Here is a 17830-nt window from a genome sequence, read left to right on the forward strand (position 1 = left end):
CTTGGTCACCATGAGCGGCAAATCGGCCACAGAAAATTGGGTCTAGATGCAGATTTACCTTTGCTTCAGAGTCAGCTGGTAAGTGAGCTCACCCCCCCAGCACTGATGACCATAAGATGTGTAGTTTAAAGTCACTCAGCGAGCCCGGTGGCTTCTCTGTGAGGAGAGAGGGGGAGCCGTAAAACTCAGGGAGTAGAAGCTTGGGCACTGGGGAGCCCCCGTTCCCTTCTCCTTTGCGGAAACCTGAGTGGGTGACCTCTCTGGTGTCCTTTTGAACCTCCAGCTCCTCAGCAGTGGAAACCGGTACCTCGTCCGGTCCGATGACGTCATCGAGACGGTTTACAACGACCGGGGAGAAATCGTCAAGACCAAACAACGCCGGATCTTCATGCTGAATGACGTGCTCATGTGTGCCACCGCCAGCTCACGGTAAGGACGAGACCGTGTCACCTGTCAGCCTCACAGCGACACGCTGTGTACATCGGAGAATGGGAGGGAGGCCGCATCCACGCTCTCGCCTGAACTCAGAACCTTAATAATAAAAGGACACCCATTGCAGGCTTTTGTGATTACCATCATCGTTAGTATTTATTTATTTTTATGTCTGTTTATTTATTTTGCAGTGCTGGGGGTGAAACCCAGAGCACTATTCATGACAGACAGACTCTGGGACTGAGCTGTAACCCCAGCTCTGTGAGCTGAGTTTTAAATCCTGTGGGTCCGTGGGTCTGCCGGCGGAAATCGGGTGCCATACAGGTGATCTCAGGAAGACTGGTGCTGGAGCTGGCTCTGAACAGAGTCCTCTTACTCCCTGTCACCTGGGGCCCTTTGTTGTCACATAGCTGACTCTCCAAATATACCTCTGATAGATATTTCTCCTTTGGATCTGTCCACACTTAGTCCCCATTAGTTCTTTCCCTCAGTTTGGCGTGAGAACGGTTCCTTGGCGCTTAGCTACTGAGCTAAGCTGAGGAGATCTGGGAGGGCAGGATCCTCTAGGGTAGGTAGCATGGAAGAGAACCCATCTTGTATTAAATGCAGTATCCTCCGTGTTTAACGCTGCACCCTTGGTGCTTTCTCGGATAGCATGGGTTGCTGTGGAGCCAGCGCCCTTAGCTGGCGAGCAGCTTCTGCTGGCATCACCTGACACTTTATTGCCACCATGGCTCTTGTGAGTAGGGGGTCACCTTTCTCCCACTACCACAGGATTTGGGCAGAGGATATGTGGGGTGACTCTTGAGAGCCAGAGTCACTCCACTCACCAAGCCTCTGACTTGTGGTCAGCAAATGAAGGACGGTGACCACGAGGGTCAGGGTGGCCAGGCAGAGGCTGTGTGCAAGGCTGTCGCTGTGTGTGCGCATAATTACATGAGTTGCAGGCTGAGCAGCTCCTCTGATCACAGGTGTGTGCGTTTCTCTGTGTCCATGTTCCACGTTATGGTAAAAGAAGAGAAGCCTTAGGTTTTTGTTTCACCTCTGTGTACTCGGCCAGTGCTTTAGTCGTGGAGTGTGAGCTGTGACTTGAGTTTATTGATGTGGTTATAAAGTAACTGCATAGGAATAAGGGGGAAGCTGGAGTCAGATCAGAGAACGTCTCTGCACACTTGGGATAGTTTATCCAGAATCCTCGGACCCTGTGGCCATGAGTTCACAGGTCTTGGTGGAATTGTAGAGGATTTCCCCTGCCCTTCCTGCTGGAGGTCTTAGCTGGAGCCAGTGACTGCTGTTTGCATGAGGATTCCGAGTGCCATGACAACTAGACGGCTGCTCCAGGCTGCGTGAGGGACCGGAGGCGGCATGGGAGCTTGGTCCTGTGGTAATCCATAAAGTGACAGGCTTCTGTTTGCTCTAGGAACTCACATGAAAGCCATGCCGTGATGAGCCAGAGGTACCTGCTCAAGTGGAGTGTCCCTCTAGGTCACGTGGATGTGATTCAGTACAATGGAGGCTCTGGCGCCGGGGAGCACTGTCGGCACCACGCTGCACACTCACCTGAGAGCCTGGCCGTGGTGGCCAACGCGAAGCCACGTAAGTGACAGCCCTGCAAGCCTGGCCCCAGTTCCCCACTGGAACTGGGATGGCGCGTCTGTTGGGACAGCTCAGTCTGTCAGTCTGTCTGTCTTGACATGGCAGAGCCCGGTGTCTGCGCCTCATTGGTCGAAGGTGGTATGGGAAGACCACAGGCAGGCTCTGCTCTCTGCTGCCTGTCTCCGCTTTTCCTTGGTTCTCCACAATGAGCTCATGTGTGTGGCCTTCACAGTGAGGTGGGAGAGATGGCAGTGCTGTGGGTGACTCAGCACTGCACAGTGGAGGGACAGCAGTGCTGTGGGTGACTCAGCACTGCACAGTGGTTGGAATTGCTATCACTGGTCACCATTTGGCCTAGAGATTTTGATCTGAGAGCAGGAGCCATTGCCATTTCCCCTCTGCCTGTTTAAACGGGAAGAAAGACTAGCTAGTCCATCGGTGACCTCTGCTTCCGATTAAACCCATGAACGGGAACGCTCCATAAACCTTAACAAGCGTTAACCTTCAGGTTAATTTGTTTCTGACACACTCAGAAGCACGAAAGCCTACACTTAAACTCGCTCAGCCTTTTGGTTGGACATGAGCATTTAGGAAAAATCCTTTCTGCTCCTCTAATTCCTAGAATGTTAGGCCATTCAGCTCAGTCATTGCCTAGTAGGTCGGCTCTCTGAACACAGTATTGGTCACCGCCTAGTAGGCTAGCTCTTTGAACACAGTATTGGTCACCGCCTAGTAGGCTAGCTCTTTGAACACAGTATTGGTCACCGCCTAGTAGGCTAGCTCTTTGAACACAGTATCAGCTATTAGACTCTTGAATTTGCCCCCACTTAAAGCAAGATGCACCTTTATCTAGACTCTGAGCTAGAACTGAAATACCACGGGGCAGCCTAGAGCATCCCAGTGGATCGCAGGGAGATGAGCAGCAAGAGGAGGGAGGGAAGAATGGAGGGAGGGGACACACAGGAAGGGAATGTCTTTCCAAATTGTCACAATTCATTGCAATTGTATCCAAGGGGAAACTGAATATCTTTCTATGCGCCGTTAGAACACCCATTAAATTACTCAGGAGTGTCTATTGCAGGTTGTGTTGGGCCTCTGTGAACAGTGATGACTGTTTATACTGCAGTCAGTCCTAAAGTGTGTTTGTAGCCAGGGTTGATCCTCAGTATCCAGACAGCCACTGATGACTCTGATCCAGAGTAGACGCACAGACTTACATTTTTTTTAAAAGCATCTTTCTGTTGGTGACTTGTACTAGGCAAATGGAGAATGGGGTTAGGATCAGTAAGAAACCTTAAGAAAAAATACAAAGCAGGATGGCTTGACCAACTCCCGTGGAAGGAAAAACCGGAAAAGGATTCGTTCTCTTGGAGGCCTGTGTGCTGCTGTGACCTTTGCATCCCAATTTCTGTGCAAAGCTGAGTCATCCCGGACAACCACCACCTCTCCCATAGCACTGTGAAGGCCACAGCAGGTGCTAACCACAGGAAAGTGGGGGAAAGAGGAGCCAGCCAGCGAAGCAGAGCAGAACAGAGCCGGGCTTGCCCACTGTCTGAGGGTGAGGTGTGGGGTTAGAGGCTGAGTGTGGAGCAGCTCAGAGGAGCTACTCCCCAGGAGAGGGGTGCTGTCCTCACGCTGAGCTCAGAAGCATTGCTGTATGTCCTGTTAAGAAGAACCTGTTCAGGCGCCAATCTGTAGTTGCAAGCCGCCCGCGACCTACATGAACTGGGTACTCCTGGAAGGCAGGCTTAGGGTGAAAGAGAGACTAGACGGCGAGAGAAATAATGAAGCCAAGACAAATTTTCTCTGATCAAGGCCCGTGAGTTTACTAAGAGACTGTGCTTAAAAGGGAGAAGCCCCCCCCCCCACCCGCCCCTCCCCCTCCCCGGCCAGTCCATCCTTGGTGACTGTAGCTGCCAGCCCGGAAGACCCAGCGCAACATGGATGTCTCAAAGGTGTCTCAGCAGGCAGCAGGATCTCAGAGAAGAGCAGGGCAGTTGACACCTCAAAAGAAGCCAGCCAAGGCGGAAAGCTGCACGGCAGGTGGCCCCACCTCAGTGATGACAAGGTCTGCACCAGCCCACTACAATGTGGGGAGTCCTGGAGACCTGCAGACCACACTTTGCAGGCCGATGCTGATCTCCTGTCTTTAAGGAAGCTCAGAGATTACCTCAGGGAATGGCAGCTTCTGACAGCAGCTTTTCACACTCTTCAGCAGCGAGGCAGTTGTTCCGCCTTCTAGAAGTTTGCTCTGCTTCTCACTGTGGGTGCGCCCATGCCTTGGCATGACGCGTATCATTGTCCTGCTGCTGATATTGGTGGAGTGCCATGCCCTTTGAGGTGGTGACTTGGTGGGCATGTGACTTCATCTGTTAATGTCTCCCTTGATTAGCCTTTCCTCATCCCCCCGCTTTACAGCATGCCTTACAGATGGGATCCGCAGGACGAATTAAGGGCCCTGCCATCCCCAGGGGGCATTTCAGTTTAATGATGTGGTATTGTTGTTCATGTTTATTTATTATGAGCCTGTGATGAACCAAGTGCTGGGTCCTGCGAGCTGCCAGTGAATGTGGCACAGGCCAGGCTATCCTGAAGAAATTTAGGAGCAGACCTTCTGATGCACAGACAGTGTGCACTGTGTAGCACATCCCATAATGGAGATAAAGGGGAGACTGTGTTCTCAGAAACAGTGTCTTTTAAGAACTGTCTTCCGGAAGGACAGAGGGTTCTGCAGATTGAGGTGGGCACCCTGACTCACCCTTGCATGTGTGCCCTTGGCTGGTGACCCATTTGCAGCTGTACTGGCCTGGGTACTCCTGAAGGAGCCATGGTTGCGGGGTGACTGCAGAAGTCCAGCCAGCCAGCCCTGGGGTCCATGGGAGACTAGCCCTGGGTTGCCCCTTCTGTCTTAGGAACACGGAACTGGAGAAGGCCCCTGCTATCTCTTGTTGCTTGAGATGCAGTGAGTCCCGCATCTGAGAGGCATACACAGCAGGGATGACTAAATCCTTTTTTTTTTTTTTTTTTTGGGTTTTCGAGACAGGGTTTCTCTGTGTAGCCCTGGCTGTCCTGGAACTCACTTTGTAGACTAGGCTGGCCTGGAACTCAGAAATCCACCTGCCTCTGCCTCCCGAGTGCTGGGATTAAAGGCGTGCGCCACCACGCCCGGCCTGGGCTGTGTGAGTGGCATGACTCCCAGGCTGTCCGTACTCCCTTGCTGAGGTTTAATGGAATGCCAGCTATATCTGAAGTGTCAAAGGTGGTGCTTCGATGTTGTCCACGTGTAAAGCAAAGTGCACAGAGCAGCCAAGTTGGTTAGGCAGCCATTATCACAGACAGGAAAATTTTACTCTTCTACGTCTTGAGGGTTAGGCATTTAGGACATGTTGCTGGGTCAGGTGGCTCAGCAGGTACTGATCACCAAGCCTGACTGGCCTGCGCTTGCTCTCTGCTGCTCACATGGTGGAAGAGAGAATCCATCCCTTCAAGTTGTCTTGTGTGCATGCCGACCTCAGTAATGGGCATCTTTCTGCACTTGAGAGGTTTGCTACTGCTGCTGCAGACTCTGTCTAACAGTAGATACTGGGAAGGGGCTGGACTGGGTGTGTCTAGATCCACCTCACAGCAGGGGCAGCCTGTCTTTAGGATCCAATGAGCCGCCCTCCAGTCAGTCACACCAGCAGCAGGCTGAACTGGTAATCAGAGGTCCCCGAGTCTCCCCTGTGCTTCCTTTAGAGTTTTGGCCTCTGTGTGTTCTTTCCCCTTCCCTGGGTGGGGCCTGTTATCTCAGGATGTTTCGAGAAGCTGGGTAGAAGTTCTTGTTCCCATTGAAATCGTACGACTTTTGTGTTGTTTTGAACGACTGTAACATTCAGCTCTGGAAGCTTGGTCTGCTGTTTTGTGTTGGAGGCAGAACGTGGGTGTCACTGCCTAGCAACCAGTGCTGAGGAAGGGTGAGGCTGTGCCAGCAGAAGCAGCAAGGAGCTGCCCCGACACAGCTCCAAGCACCCAGAAAGCAGGCTTCAGATGGAGGCAGGGCATGAACGTTAGTCGTTAGTCGTATTGGGTTTCCACGATGGACTTTGCCTACAGAGAGGGGCCTGGGAACCAGTGGCCTGGGCTCCTGTGGGGACCCATGGGTTGGGTTAAGCATTCGGATCTCCTGAAATGACTTTGGAAAGTGTGTACTTTCCTGAGGGCAGTTTAAAGTGTTTTACTGACTTTTCAGGCTGTAGCTCATGGTTGGGAAGAGAAAGATGGTGAGCCATCTGTTGGGTAAGCTGCCCCTGTGCACGCTGGTCACAGACCCAAGAGGTGGGTCCTCATTTTCTGTGTCAGATGGTTATCTGTATTGGCTTACCTAGCACATGGTCCATAGGTGGCCTGGGGACTCAGGTGATGTAGGATCCCACTTGTCTTTCTGGTGGTCCCCATCAAAATAAGAACACACCCCCTGGTGTTACATCTGCATTCTTGCTGTATTTAACATACCCATGTCAGATGATATGATAATTTGACATCTGAACCCAAAACACAATGATTGAACAAGATCCCTAGTGTTTCTGTCTCCTAGAAAATTGTTTTTCAACTTGCGATTAACACGTGATAATTAGAAATGTTTGTGGGGCACAGAGTGACATTTCGGTCCTGACAGAACACATCCTGACTGATCTGAGTACTTAATGCCACCACCTCCTTGCCATTCCTCTGCATCTGGAGCTTCGTGTCACCTCTCTTCCAGCTATCCACTGGTTGCTGTAAACTGTAGTCAGTTACACTGCCTAGCGCTTTGTCTGCACCTATCTGGAGCCCCCTCTTCAGTCTCCTCTCCTCTCCCCACTCCCAGCTGCTGGAGTAACTATTCCACATACGGACCCTCGTCTTGCCTTTCTCACATGGTGTTTATCTTCCTGGGTCTGACTTATTTCATTTAGCACAGTGTACTCCGGTGCCATCCAGTTTGCCACAGATGGCAGGACTCAATGCTCTGTTACTGGGTGTAATTTTCCATTGTGTGTACCACATTCTCATTGTCAGCTCTGTCTGCTGATGGACACTGCAGTTGATTCTGTGTCAGGCGCTTGTGACAAGGGCTGGAATCAGCACAGGTGTGCCTGACACCCCCACATCCCCCCATTTATTCCCTGAGATACAGGCTTGGGTCGGATAGCCGGAGCATGTGGAGTGTTTGTTCAGGGTTTTCTGCAAAGCCTCCCTACTGTTCTCTGAGGGTGGCTCTAAGATCCCCATGAGCACCAAGTGATAATTCCCCTTTCTCTGAGTTCTTGCCTGTATTTGCTATTTTGTTTTTGATGATAGCCATTCTCACTGGTATGAGGTGAGGTTTGATGTGGCTTTTCCACAGTGCACATGGACTTATTGGGCATTTGTGTGTCTTACTCTTAGACATGTCTGTTCAGATTATTCGCCTGTTTTTAGTCGGGTTTCAATAGAGATGGCAGATGCTGGCCCTTTGTCACATGTTAACTCGCAGGTCAGGCATTCTTACGACTTCCAAGGCTCATCAGCCAATTGCTCCTTTTGCTGTGTAGAAACGGCTCAGTTTGATACAATGCCATTCTCCGGACCTTGATTTGTTGCCTCACCCCACACAGAAGCCAGATGGGAACCCTGGATTTTGCTCTCAGCAAGCAGCCAGGTATCAGACGCTTTAACCCAGGGAAGGGGACCTTTGAGGAGGCGAGGACAGGGACACAGCCTGGAGCTGGTTGCTCTATCAGAGGACAGCAATTCCTCCCAGTTCCTGATGGCTCTTGGGAGATGGAGAAACTCAGAGGGAGTGCTGTGAAGAAATGTTTGCCCTGAGATAAGCTTGGTGGCTGCTGCAGGAGGCAGCACCTGGGAGCCTGTTCCTACTGGCACTGACTGTTTTCCTCCACGCCAGCTCCTGCATTCCCAGATTTACAACCCACCCCTGGTAGAAGAGCTTCAGCCTGGGTATGGGAAACTCTCTGCCCCTGACACCCCTCAGCCAGCGTCTGGGACAGTCAGTGGTTCAGTTTCCAGACTTGGCGAGGGTCACGTCGGCATCTCCCACACTCCCTGAGGTATTGTAGATGTCCTGGCTGTTGACATAGCCACACAGCCCCTTCCTTGTTTGTCACATTAGATTCCATTCAACTTACTCCCTGCATTTCCTGACTAGTTCTATGGATTTCCATAGAAACGGAGGGGGCGGGGGGGGGGGGGGGCGGGGCAGTGCAGTGAAGGAGGCCGTGTCCGTGAGAAAGCCCAGGAATGACATGGAGCAATTGTGTGCCAGTCACTGGCAATAGAGAGTCGGCCCACAAATCTAAAATTCTTGGAATCTGTCACCGGGTAGCTGGAAACCAGCTCTAACAAAATTTCTGACTATGGATTTTGACCTGATAAAGTTTAGACTGGAAAGCAAGAACAGTTTTCTGCACAGAGTAGCATGTGAGGGTGCTCTGCTCCGAGGTCTACGGTTTTTAGTTTTCACCTTGAGCAGAGGTGCTAGGCTTGCTACCCGTCACTGGGATCTTTCGTGGTTCCTCTGTGTCCCCTGCATCTGCTGCCAAGGCTCCGGTGGCACTTGGTTCGTTTTCCTGAGCTGGAGGGAGGTGGGCGCGCCCCTTGTGGTCTCCTTATAAAGTGGCCTCTTCCTGCCCTAGGTTCACATCAGTGATGGCTGTGTGTGCACACACACTTTCTCTTTCTTTATTAAATGTTTTTTAAGCTGAGGAGATGGCTAAGGTGCTTGTTGTGCAAGGTGGAGCCATGAAGCAGCCGCACTGTCTCTTCTCTGAGTGGGCAGGACAAGCCTGGTGGTGGGCTGTGTCCCCATATTTCTTCCCTTCTGAGGAAGGTTTCCAGGTGTGTGAGGTGAGGTAAACAGCCTTACCTTGGATCCTCCTGTCTCTGGTCACCTCCTCGCCCTCCAGCAGTCTCTGCTCAGGACTCTGCCTGGGCCACCCACCACTTGTTCTCCTTGGAGGGAAATGGACACCAGAGGAAGAGCCTGGATACAACCTCCAGCTTGAAGGGATCCAAGAATGGCTGGTCTAAGTAGAAACATTTTTCTCTGCTTAAACATGTGGCTCTCTCGCAAGGGGAGTGGGAGGGAGAAATGTTTTCTTTCCAAATCCAGACACCAATGGCATATTCTCGACATGCTCAGTTTAGAAACACTTGCCAGGAAGTTGGTGTCCCTTCTGGTTCTCGGATGAGAAGTGAGGAAGCTGGAGCCGAGTCCCTAGACCGACCACCGGGTACAGACCTGCCTCCATTATGTAGACGTCCTCTGTGTGACAGTTGTCATGCACAGTGGCCTAAGGTGTGACTGTGATCAGGTCGGGGCACTCGCCCTCATAGGGTTCACCAACTGAACAGCAGTACAAATAAAACTATACTGTTTGGGGGCTAAAACTGGGGATGGGGTTGTGGTAAAGGAAAAGAACAGTGGTGGAGAACGAAGCAAAGAGAGCCAGGACAGGGTGCGAGGGGTTTCGTGATGGGAGTTATTTTGTGAGCCCTGGAGCTATTCCTGGGCTGTGAACTAACTGGAGAAGTCAAAGTTTATTAGTAGTTATAAAGCTAATGTAACGTAGTTGCTGATAGATCAAGAAAGTGGATGTAGCATTTATAGCATCCCTGCAAGCCAGCGTGCACCATTTGTTCTCAAAAGTTCACCCAGTGAAAGCAATAGATGGGTTACCAGGTAAAAATATTTGCGTTTGTAAACATAAAGAAAAATATAGACAGTGTGCACGTAGATACACCTAAGACATTTACTGCATCTGTTAAAGGCACTAGTGATAAGTTCAGAGTCACCAGTGTTCCTCAGTGTTGCTTGAAGGAAGGAAATAAAGGCCCTTTCCCCTGGAGGAGTTTAACCAAGAGTGAGCCCACGTTAGAGTTTCTCCTGCCTCTTTGTAGCTAACAGTCTCTGCCTACAATTGTCTGTTGTAAGAATCTGAGTCTGTGCCTGCCTGAATGCAGTCTTGTCTGTCCCCATCCCTGTCGCTCTGTCCCTCACAAAGGTCCTTTGCTCTGTCTTTTATTGAGCAGCAAAGAAAGCGTCATGTGGGGGAAAGAATGAGGAATGCTTTACAGAAGTCCTTAAGGGATGAAACTTTGCCTGGTACTCACGAACCCTATTAATCAAGGCAGCAAACAGCAAGAAGAGGTTGTCAAGCAATACCTGTGTGCTGCTCTCGGCCGACATCTGTGCGGGATAGATTGCCTAAGGTTCCTTTCAACTATTTGCTGTCTCCAGCATTTATTACCATAACATACATGAACATGAGTACATTGCCCTCTGGGTCAGGTATGGAAGAGTACATATCGTAAGATTAAAGCTGTGTATTCGCTTGGGTTGTAAAAGTTGGTTACATGGGAACTGCAAGCAAGTAAGGTTGATTGTCACGTGGTTCTCTTAAAAGCAGTTAAACGAACCGTCTGAGTACACAGATGTACTGGCTGGGTTTGCATGCCAACTTGACACAAGCTGGAGTTATCACAGAGAAAGGAGCCTCAGTTGAGGAAATGCCTCCATGAGATTCAGCTGTAAGGCATTTTCTCAATTAGTGATCAAGGTGGGGAGGGCCCATTGTGGGTGGTGCCGTCCCTGGGCTGGTAGTCTTGGGTTCTATAAGAAAGCAAGCTGAGCAAGTCAGAGGAAGCAAGCCAGTAAGGAACATCCCTCCATGGCCTCTGTATCAGCTCCTGCTTCCTGACCTGCTTGAGTTCCAGTCCTGACTTCCTTTGGTGATGAACAGCAGTATGGACGTGTAAGCTGAATAAACCCTTTCCTCCCCAACTTGCTTCTTGGTCATGATGTTTGTGCAGGAATAGAAACCCTAACTAAGGCAACAGAACAACATCTCCATCTTGAGTCTTAAGTGACCTCAAGATATATTATTAACTGAGCTGTGAGTTCCAGCGAAGTTCCAGTCTCAGAACGCCGGGACATTGTCCTAATTACGCATCGGCACAATTTCGTCCTCGTGTGGTGACACTGAAGGGCACTTAGCTCAGGTGCGCGTGAAGGGTGGTAAATCAGATCCACATTCTGAATGTCCTCTCTCGGGATGCTATCCTTACACAGAGTGCTCCATCCTCAGTGAGGCAGCGTGTGTTTGAGATGCATGCAGTTATGAAGTCTTTATCATGGGAGTATAGAGCTGTGTCTCAGACACATGAAGAACAGAATGAAGGCTGAGACAAGCCTTGAGGTTCTCAGGACAGAGTGCAAAGTGAGCTTACAGACCTCTTGGTCAGAATTATCATGAGGCTGAAGAGGCCAGCAGCAGAGTCTTAAACCCAGCTGGGCACTGCTTAGCCTGGACCCTAGAGGCAGAGCTGTGGCCAGACAGCCATCCCGCTGGGACCCAGACACCAAGGCCCCATGCTCTGTTCAGCTTAAAGGAATCTCTGCTACTGACTCTGAAGCCCAGCTCTTTCCCTGGCTGGCCCTGTGGTGATTTATGCATATGAAAGTGGGAAAAAGGCCAGGATGAACAGCGAGATAGCTTGTAGCTTAGGTTTTGAGTATAGTCCTGAGTCCAGATCCCTCCTGCCTCTGCATAACGTTGTTTCCAAATCAGCTTGGAGGCTGAGGGTCTGTTCTCAGCACTCATGTACCTGTGGGGTCTGGAGGTACAGTGTATGCTATCACCCCTTGTGTCCCTCAAGCCTTCCACAAGTGGCGGTGCTGGTCTGGCTATTGGGGGTTGGCTGGTAAGAACCGACAGTGGACACAGACGGCAGGGTGCTCGCCACCTCCTGACCCAAGTTTGCCATTTCTAGTCCTTTCTAAATGTTTTGACTTTGGGAAAATCCTTAGGGAACTCTGTGGTGTTGGCAATCCCCCAGGGATTAGAAATTTGATTGAGGTTAAATTTTACATCTGCTATTTCTTACCAATAATGATTATGCTTAAAATTAGGGGCCTTAGGATGTAGCTCAGTTGACAAAGTGCTTTCCTACTATGCATCAGGCTCTGAGTCTCATGCCCAGAGCTTCGTAGTACAGTGTGGTGATACACACTTAGGACCTTAGCCCTCCCAAGGTAGAGGCAAGAGGGCCGAGTTCAAGGTCATCCTCAACTACTTAGGACTTTTGGGAACGCCTGGAATTCTCTCTTCCATCTGTCTCCTCATCCATCTCCCTCCTCCTCCTCCCTCCTCCTTCCCTCCCTCCCTCCCTCCCTGCCTCCCTCTCTTCCTCCCTCCTTCTCGGTTACAAAACACCAGTCAAATTGTGAGACTATCTATAAGATAATTCAGCAGTCTTTTAAAAGAGTGGAATTCATCAAAGATAGACTGTGACTCTGTTCTAGTCTCATGCAAGTGAAGGCCAAGACACTCCTGGAGTGCAGGGACAGGGGCTCGACCAGGACAAGAACAATGAGCAGGAAACTGATGGCACTTGGATGTGACAGGGGCAGTGAGTTCTGTGTTATGCCCAACCATTACAGTATACAGTTCTGTGGGACAAGATGCCAACCTCTTGTAAGGCAGGTGGAGGGCATCATTCTATACATGCAAAATTGTTTCAGAATAGCAATTAGCAAAGGAACAACTCCCAAATGTCTGAAGCCTTTTTTTTTTTTTGAAGTCATTCTAGATCCTCCCCAATTAAAAAAAAAAGCAAAGCAAAACTAAAATGTATTTCGGTGCCGCCCCAGGCAGGGTACAGTAAGCGGCTCTCCTCTTCCTTCTCGTTTTTCAGACAAAGTTTACATGGGGCCAGGGCAGCTGTACCAGGATCTGCAGAACCTACTGCACGACCTGAACGTTGTTGGCCAGATCTCGCAGCTGATAGGAAACCTCCGAGGGAGCTATCAGGTAACGGGGCCTCCTGGATGGGATGGGACGGGACGCTGCTGTGGCTTCCAGACCTGTGAGCATGGCTTTGTCTCCGAGTTCTCCAGAATGGAGCACTCAGACGGACTTCTCTGAGGAGCAGGCTCTGCTCGGCTCTTCTGTTGTTTGGGCCAGCGTGGCTTTCCTCCCTGCTGTGGCACTTGAGCTTGGATTTTATGTCTCTGTGTGATTAGTCCCCAGGGAGTTTGTCACCTGTTATGAACACAATGGGGTCTCCCTGGGGTTTCCATGCCAGAGCTCTGCTTTTTCCCTTCTTCTAAATGTGTGTGCAAGAAAAGTGTGTTGGCTCATGCCTATAATCACAGCCTTTGGTAGCATGAAGCAGGAGGATTGCCTGGGCTGCATCTTTCCAGGCAGGCCAACCTAGGCTAGAGTGAGACCTCGTCACAAAAACAAAGCAAAAGCAACAAAAGCTAATACGCACGATATTCCTCCGTAGAACTTAAACCAGTCTGTAGCCCATGATTGGACGTCGGGCTTACAGCGGCTGATACTGAGGAAAGAAGATGCGATCAGAGCTGCCGACCGCTGCCGGATCCAGTTACAGCTCCCGGGAAAGCAGGACAAGTCAGTAATTCCAAAACAGAAACGGAACGGTTCTCTGTCAGATGTGTTTTCTGGCTCGGTAGCTCATTACATGGTGTACCGTGCAGACTGACTGTATGTGTACCGTGCAGGCTGACTGTATGTGTACCGTGCAGACTGACTGTATGTGTATCGTGCAGGCTGTAAAGGGAGCGCCCCTCTTCTCCGGCAGGTCCGGGCGGCCCACGTTCTTCACTGCTGTGTTCAATACGCTTACACCAGCCATCAAGGAGTCCTGGGTCAGCAGCCTGCAGATGGCCAAGCTGGCCCTTGGTAAGACACAGGGTTTAAGCGGACTGGCCATGCTCCATGAAGAAAGGGCTGTTTCAGGGACATCAGAGAGGTCGTTTGATTATGCATACACCTGAGAGGGTGAAACCAGGGTAGAGAGAAAACCTCCCGTGACCTGGAAGCATAGCGTTAAGTGGAAACGTTACAAGGTTGTATTATAACTCAGGGTCTGAAGAATGCATCAGTGGCTTCTATTGTGGTATGAAATTCTTGTATATTGTGACTATTGAGCACAAGAGTGGGTCCCTGGGGCTGAAGCCCTGGTCCGGAGCCTGAAACCCCGGCATGGGGAAGTTATCAAGGAGTGGAAAGGACAGAGCATCCCAGCCTCCGTGTTCAGCCCCTCCTGTGACAGGGAGTGTAGTGTATCTTATCTTGTCACTCAGGGCTCCCAGCTTGAAACATCAGTCCTGTGGTTTTCCTTTGGCTAGACATGGATAGATGTTTGCTGGTTCATGTATCTTTTTAGCCTGTGTAGGTAGATCGGTAGGTAAGTGGATGGATGGATGGATAAATGAATAGATAGATAGATAGGTAGTTAGATAGAAAGAAAGAAATGTAGATGGATGATAGGTAGGTAGACGAGAAATGATAGGTAAGTTGGCAAATCGATAGATAATCCATAATAAGGTAGATAGACAAAAGGTTGGTAGGTAGATGATATATAGTAGGTAGATAGATTGTCAGGTGATAGGTAGTTAGGTACACAGATATATATAGACCAAAGGATATATATAGACAGAAGGATTATGGGTAGGTAGGTAAGCAGGCAGGCAGGAAGACCCACATAGAGATCCTTCTCTATAGAACTTATATAGAATTCATATACACACAGATCTTTTTTACTCAGTGTGCACTGCAGTGCCGTGTGTGTGCATATATGTGGCCTGTGAGTGAATGCTGGTGTGTGTGTGCAGGTGCAGGTGTCTGTGCCTGTGATTGATTACCTGTACATGGGTAGGCGTGTATACATACTTGTGAAAGCTCTCCTGAGTGCAGACTGTCTGAAAAGTCACCCAAGAATAAATCAGAAGTTGGCCATTGCTGGTCCCCTGGGAAAAAGACTCTTACTGTGAAAGGGAGACCCCTGGCCTGACTGAGGACAGGGTCATAGCTCTTTGTCCCCTCCTGGGTGTTTCGCTGAGTTGTACCTCTACAAGCAAAGGGACGACACCTTGTGAGATGACGTGTGTGTAAGCACCTGTGCTCACTCAGGGCTAAGGTGGCCATCTTCTTTAGGAGCTAATTATGTCTTCATGTTCATGAATACTTTGATGAATCTGGATGGACCCAGCCCATATTGGCGTGTTCAGTTCAGGGACAGACAGGGAGCGTGAGTCCCCATGCCATGCTGCTGGGCTGCAGCAGCGAGTGGTGTCCTCCGCCCACCTCGAGTTAAGGAGAGAAAGGCAGTGCTGCTTCCCAAGATAGAATCATTCTTGCTCACATGCTGTGAACGGTTGGGTACAGCTGCAGGGGCATGACGGGCATTCACATTCACCCCAGCAGCTCAGCTCTGCTCTCTCTGAATGTGCCCACAGAGGAGGAGAACCATATGGGATGGTTCTGTGTGGATGACGATGGCAACCTAGCCAAGAAGGAGACACACCCTCTCCTGGTGGGACACATGCCTGTGATGGTGGCCAAGCAGCCAGAGTTCAAGGTGAGGACCCCAGGCAGGCAGTGCCTACTTTTGCAGGAGACTTACTTGGGGAACGCTACTGTTGGGCCTCGATATTACTGGTTGAGAGGAGATGGTTTTGGTAGTCTTGGAAATGGTAGCTGGGAGCCCACCAATAAGGCTCAGCCACTGTCTGCATGGCCTGCTGCTGGCTAAGGTTATTGGATGCCCCATGCCCACTACACCAGCATCTCCCTCCTCTGTGATGACCCAGCCCCACCAACAGTCCCGCTCTGTAGAAGGTCAGGACTCTAATGCCTTTATCTCCTTGATGTAGTGTGCTCCTTGTCTGCTAAAGTGCCAGGCACCAAGGTCCAAAGCCACTAACAAGGTACCATGCCTTTCTTTAAGAAGTAACTTGACACTGTTCTCTCTCCTTCATTCCTGACCCCTAACCCACTTCCTGGGGAGTATCTTGCCCCTGGCTCAAGAGAGCAAGCCTTTGGAAGCCTCAGAACTCTTGCCCTGTGAACCCACACAGCTCATGTGTCAGAAAGGCCAGCAGACACACCATCGGTTTTCCTGCTCCTCGCTGGGTCCTCCTGTCTGATTTGGCATGCCCAGCTGGCTTTTGACATGGTTGAGGGGGTTCTAAGACAAAACCACAAAAGACCTTGGGGATTCATGTCTGCAAAACCAACGTGTAAGACTTACACAGTTGGCTGTTTGTATCCCTGGGCTCGAGCCCATGGTTCAGCCGGCAGAGGATGGAAAACATTTTGAATCTGCAATGTTGTCTTCCATTGCAGATTGAATGTGCAGCTTATAACCCTGAACCTTACCTGAGCAATGAAAGTCAACCAGCCTCACCCTCCACAGCCCGTGGCTTTCTGTGGGTAAGCACTTTCGCTTGTTGCTAGGGCCAAGTGACAAGGAGCTGCCAGGTGGCTGAGGGGAGCTGAGCAGAGACTACCAGGTTAGATTTCCAAACAGAGCTTTCCCTGTGAGGTTTGGACTTGGGGGTTAAAATGTTGGCTTCTATCCTTTTTCATCTAAGACTTTTACAGTGGAATAAAGACCCAAGATGACGAACTTAAAGGCTGCGCCATGCTCTCTGGTGTCTCACCACACTGGCTCCCCCCCCCCTCCACCTTCGAAAACATTGCTGGCTTTTTAACACTGGTGTCATAGCTGGGATGAATTTGTCCCACACCAAGTCTAGGCTCTGGGCAATGCTCAGTTGCAGTAGTGCTTTCTGGTTCTTGCACACTAGAAGAATGTCCCTGGGCCTGGGTCCCTGGCCTCTGGCCCCTCCCACTTCCCCTCCAGTACACACCGCTCAGAGCTGACATCCCTGTCCAGGCAGAGCTGCTGCTCAGAGCCCTTGCTGGTAGTGTTCAGAACGGGGCAGCGTGGCCAGCTGCTGTTTCAGTGTGCCTACCTAGGGACCAGCAGAGACACTGTACTCCTTCTGGGTAGTAGGTTCCTTCTGAGCAGATTTGTAGCTGCCGCAGCTCGGCACACACACAGACACATGCATGTAGGCCCACACTCATCCATGACCAGGGACCTGACGGCTGCCCCTCCTTTCAACAGGGTTCAATGGGCTTGCTTACTTGTAGCATGGAATGCATGCAGGAAAGGGAGGAAGGTATGACGGTGTGCTCCGGGTTGGAGGAGCACGGAGTGCTCCCTGACCGCATGCAGTGTGCCCCTGGCATGACCTCCTTTGGGCTCGGTCCTTTCCAGTTTTTGCCTCTTGAAAGGCTTGTCTCTTCACTAAGGATAAGCGCTGTAGCACTTTGATGCCAGCTTACTTAACGCCATCACTAATTTGCTCTCCGGCACATTATAAAGTGACTGCATGACTAGGCCCTTACCTAGTGTACAGAATGAGTGTTGGGTGTTGGATGTGTATACTTGCCGTTTTGAAAATAAAGTTGTGTTCATGTTACTGAAAACTTAGCCAAATTTAACACATTGAAAAGAGAAATGGGCTCTCTTGGAAATCCTTTCACCTCATTTGCTTTTCTGAGTGTGACTCACACAATGGAAATCAGTACCGTCCTGGGTCAGGCTTCTCCACATCCAGGATCACGCCTCATCAGAAGTGGTAGCAATTCCAGAAGCATGCCTGACGTCACACGCTCTCTCCCTCGCCTCCTCTCTTAGATTGGAAGCTGTAGCAACCAGATGGGTCAGGTCGCCATTGTCTCCTTCCAAGGTTCCAACCCCAAAGTCATCGAGTGCTTCAATGTGGAATCACGCATCCTGTGTATGGTATACATTCCCGCAGAGGAGTCAAAGCCCCAAGAAACCACCGAAACCAAGGATCCAGAAGCCACAGCCTCGAGAGCACCCCATGTGCCCACCATCTGCCTGGGCACAGAAGAGGGAAGGTAAAGAACACAGAGAACACACACTGTTCTAGGGATTG

At 50.5% G+C, this 17830-nt stretch overlaps 1 protein-coding gene across 15 annotated transcripts in view; it reads left to right on the forward strand.

The window, feature by feature from the left end:
• The window catches only part of Arhgef10 (Rho guanine nucleotide exchange factor (GEF) 10), a 94674-nt gene that overhangs the window by 55823 nt on the left and 21021 nt on the right, over positions 1-17830 (forward strand). For all 15 annotated transcript variants that reach the window (XM_030243425.1, XM_017312669.2, XM_017312673.1 and 12 more), the window contains 8 exons: positions 284-429; positions 1853-2028; positions 12742-12857; positions 13336-13463; positions 13654-13754; positions 15314-15435; positions 16203-16289; positions 17566-17792. In XM_030243425.1, coding sequence (XP_030099285.1) covers positions 284-429; positions 1853-2028; positions 12742-12857; positions 13336-13463; positions 13654-13754; positions 15314-15435; positions 16203-16289; positions 17566-17792 — 1103 coding nt within the window. The remainder of the gene's footprint in view (positions 1-283; positions 430-1852; positions 2029-12741; positions 12858-13335; positions 13464-13653; positions 13755-15313; positions 15436-16202; positions 16290-17565; positions 17793-17830) is intronic.

The sequence above is a fragment of the Mus musculus genome, chromosome 8, assembly GCF_000001635.26.
Source record: "Mus musculus strain C57BL/6J chromosome 8, GRCm38.p6 C57BL/6J".
Lineage (NCBI taxonomy): Eukaryota > Metazoa > Chordata > Mammalia > Rodentia > Muridae > Mus > Mus musculus.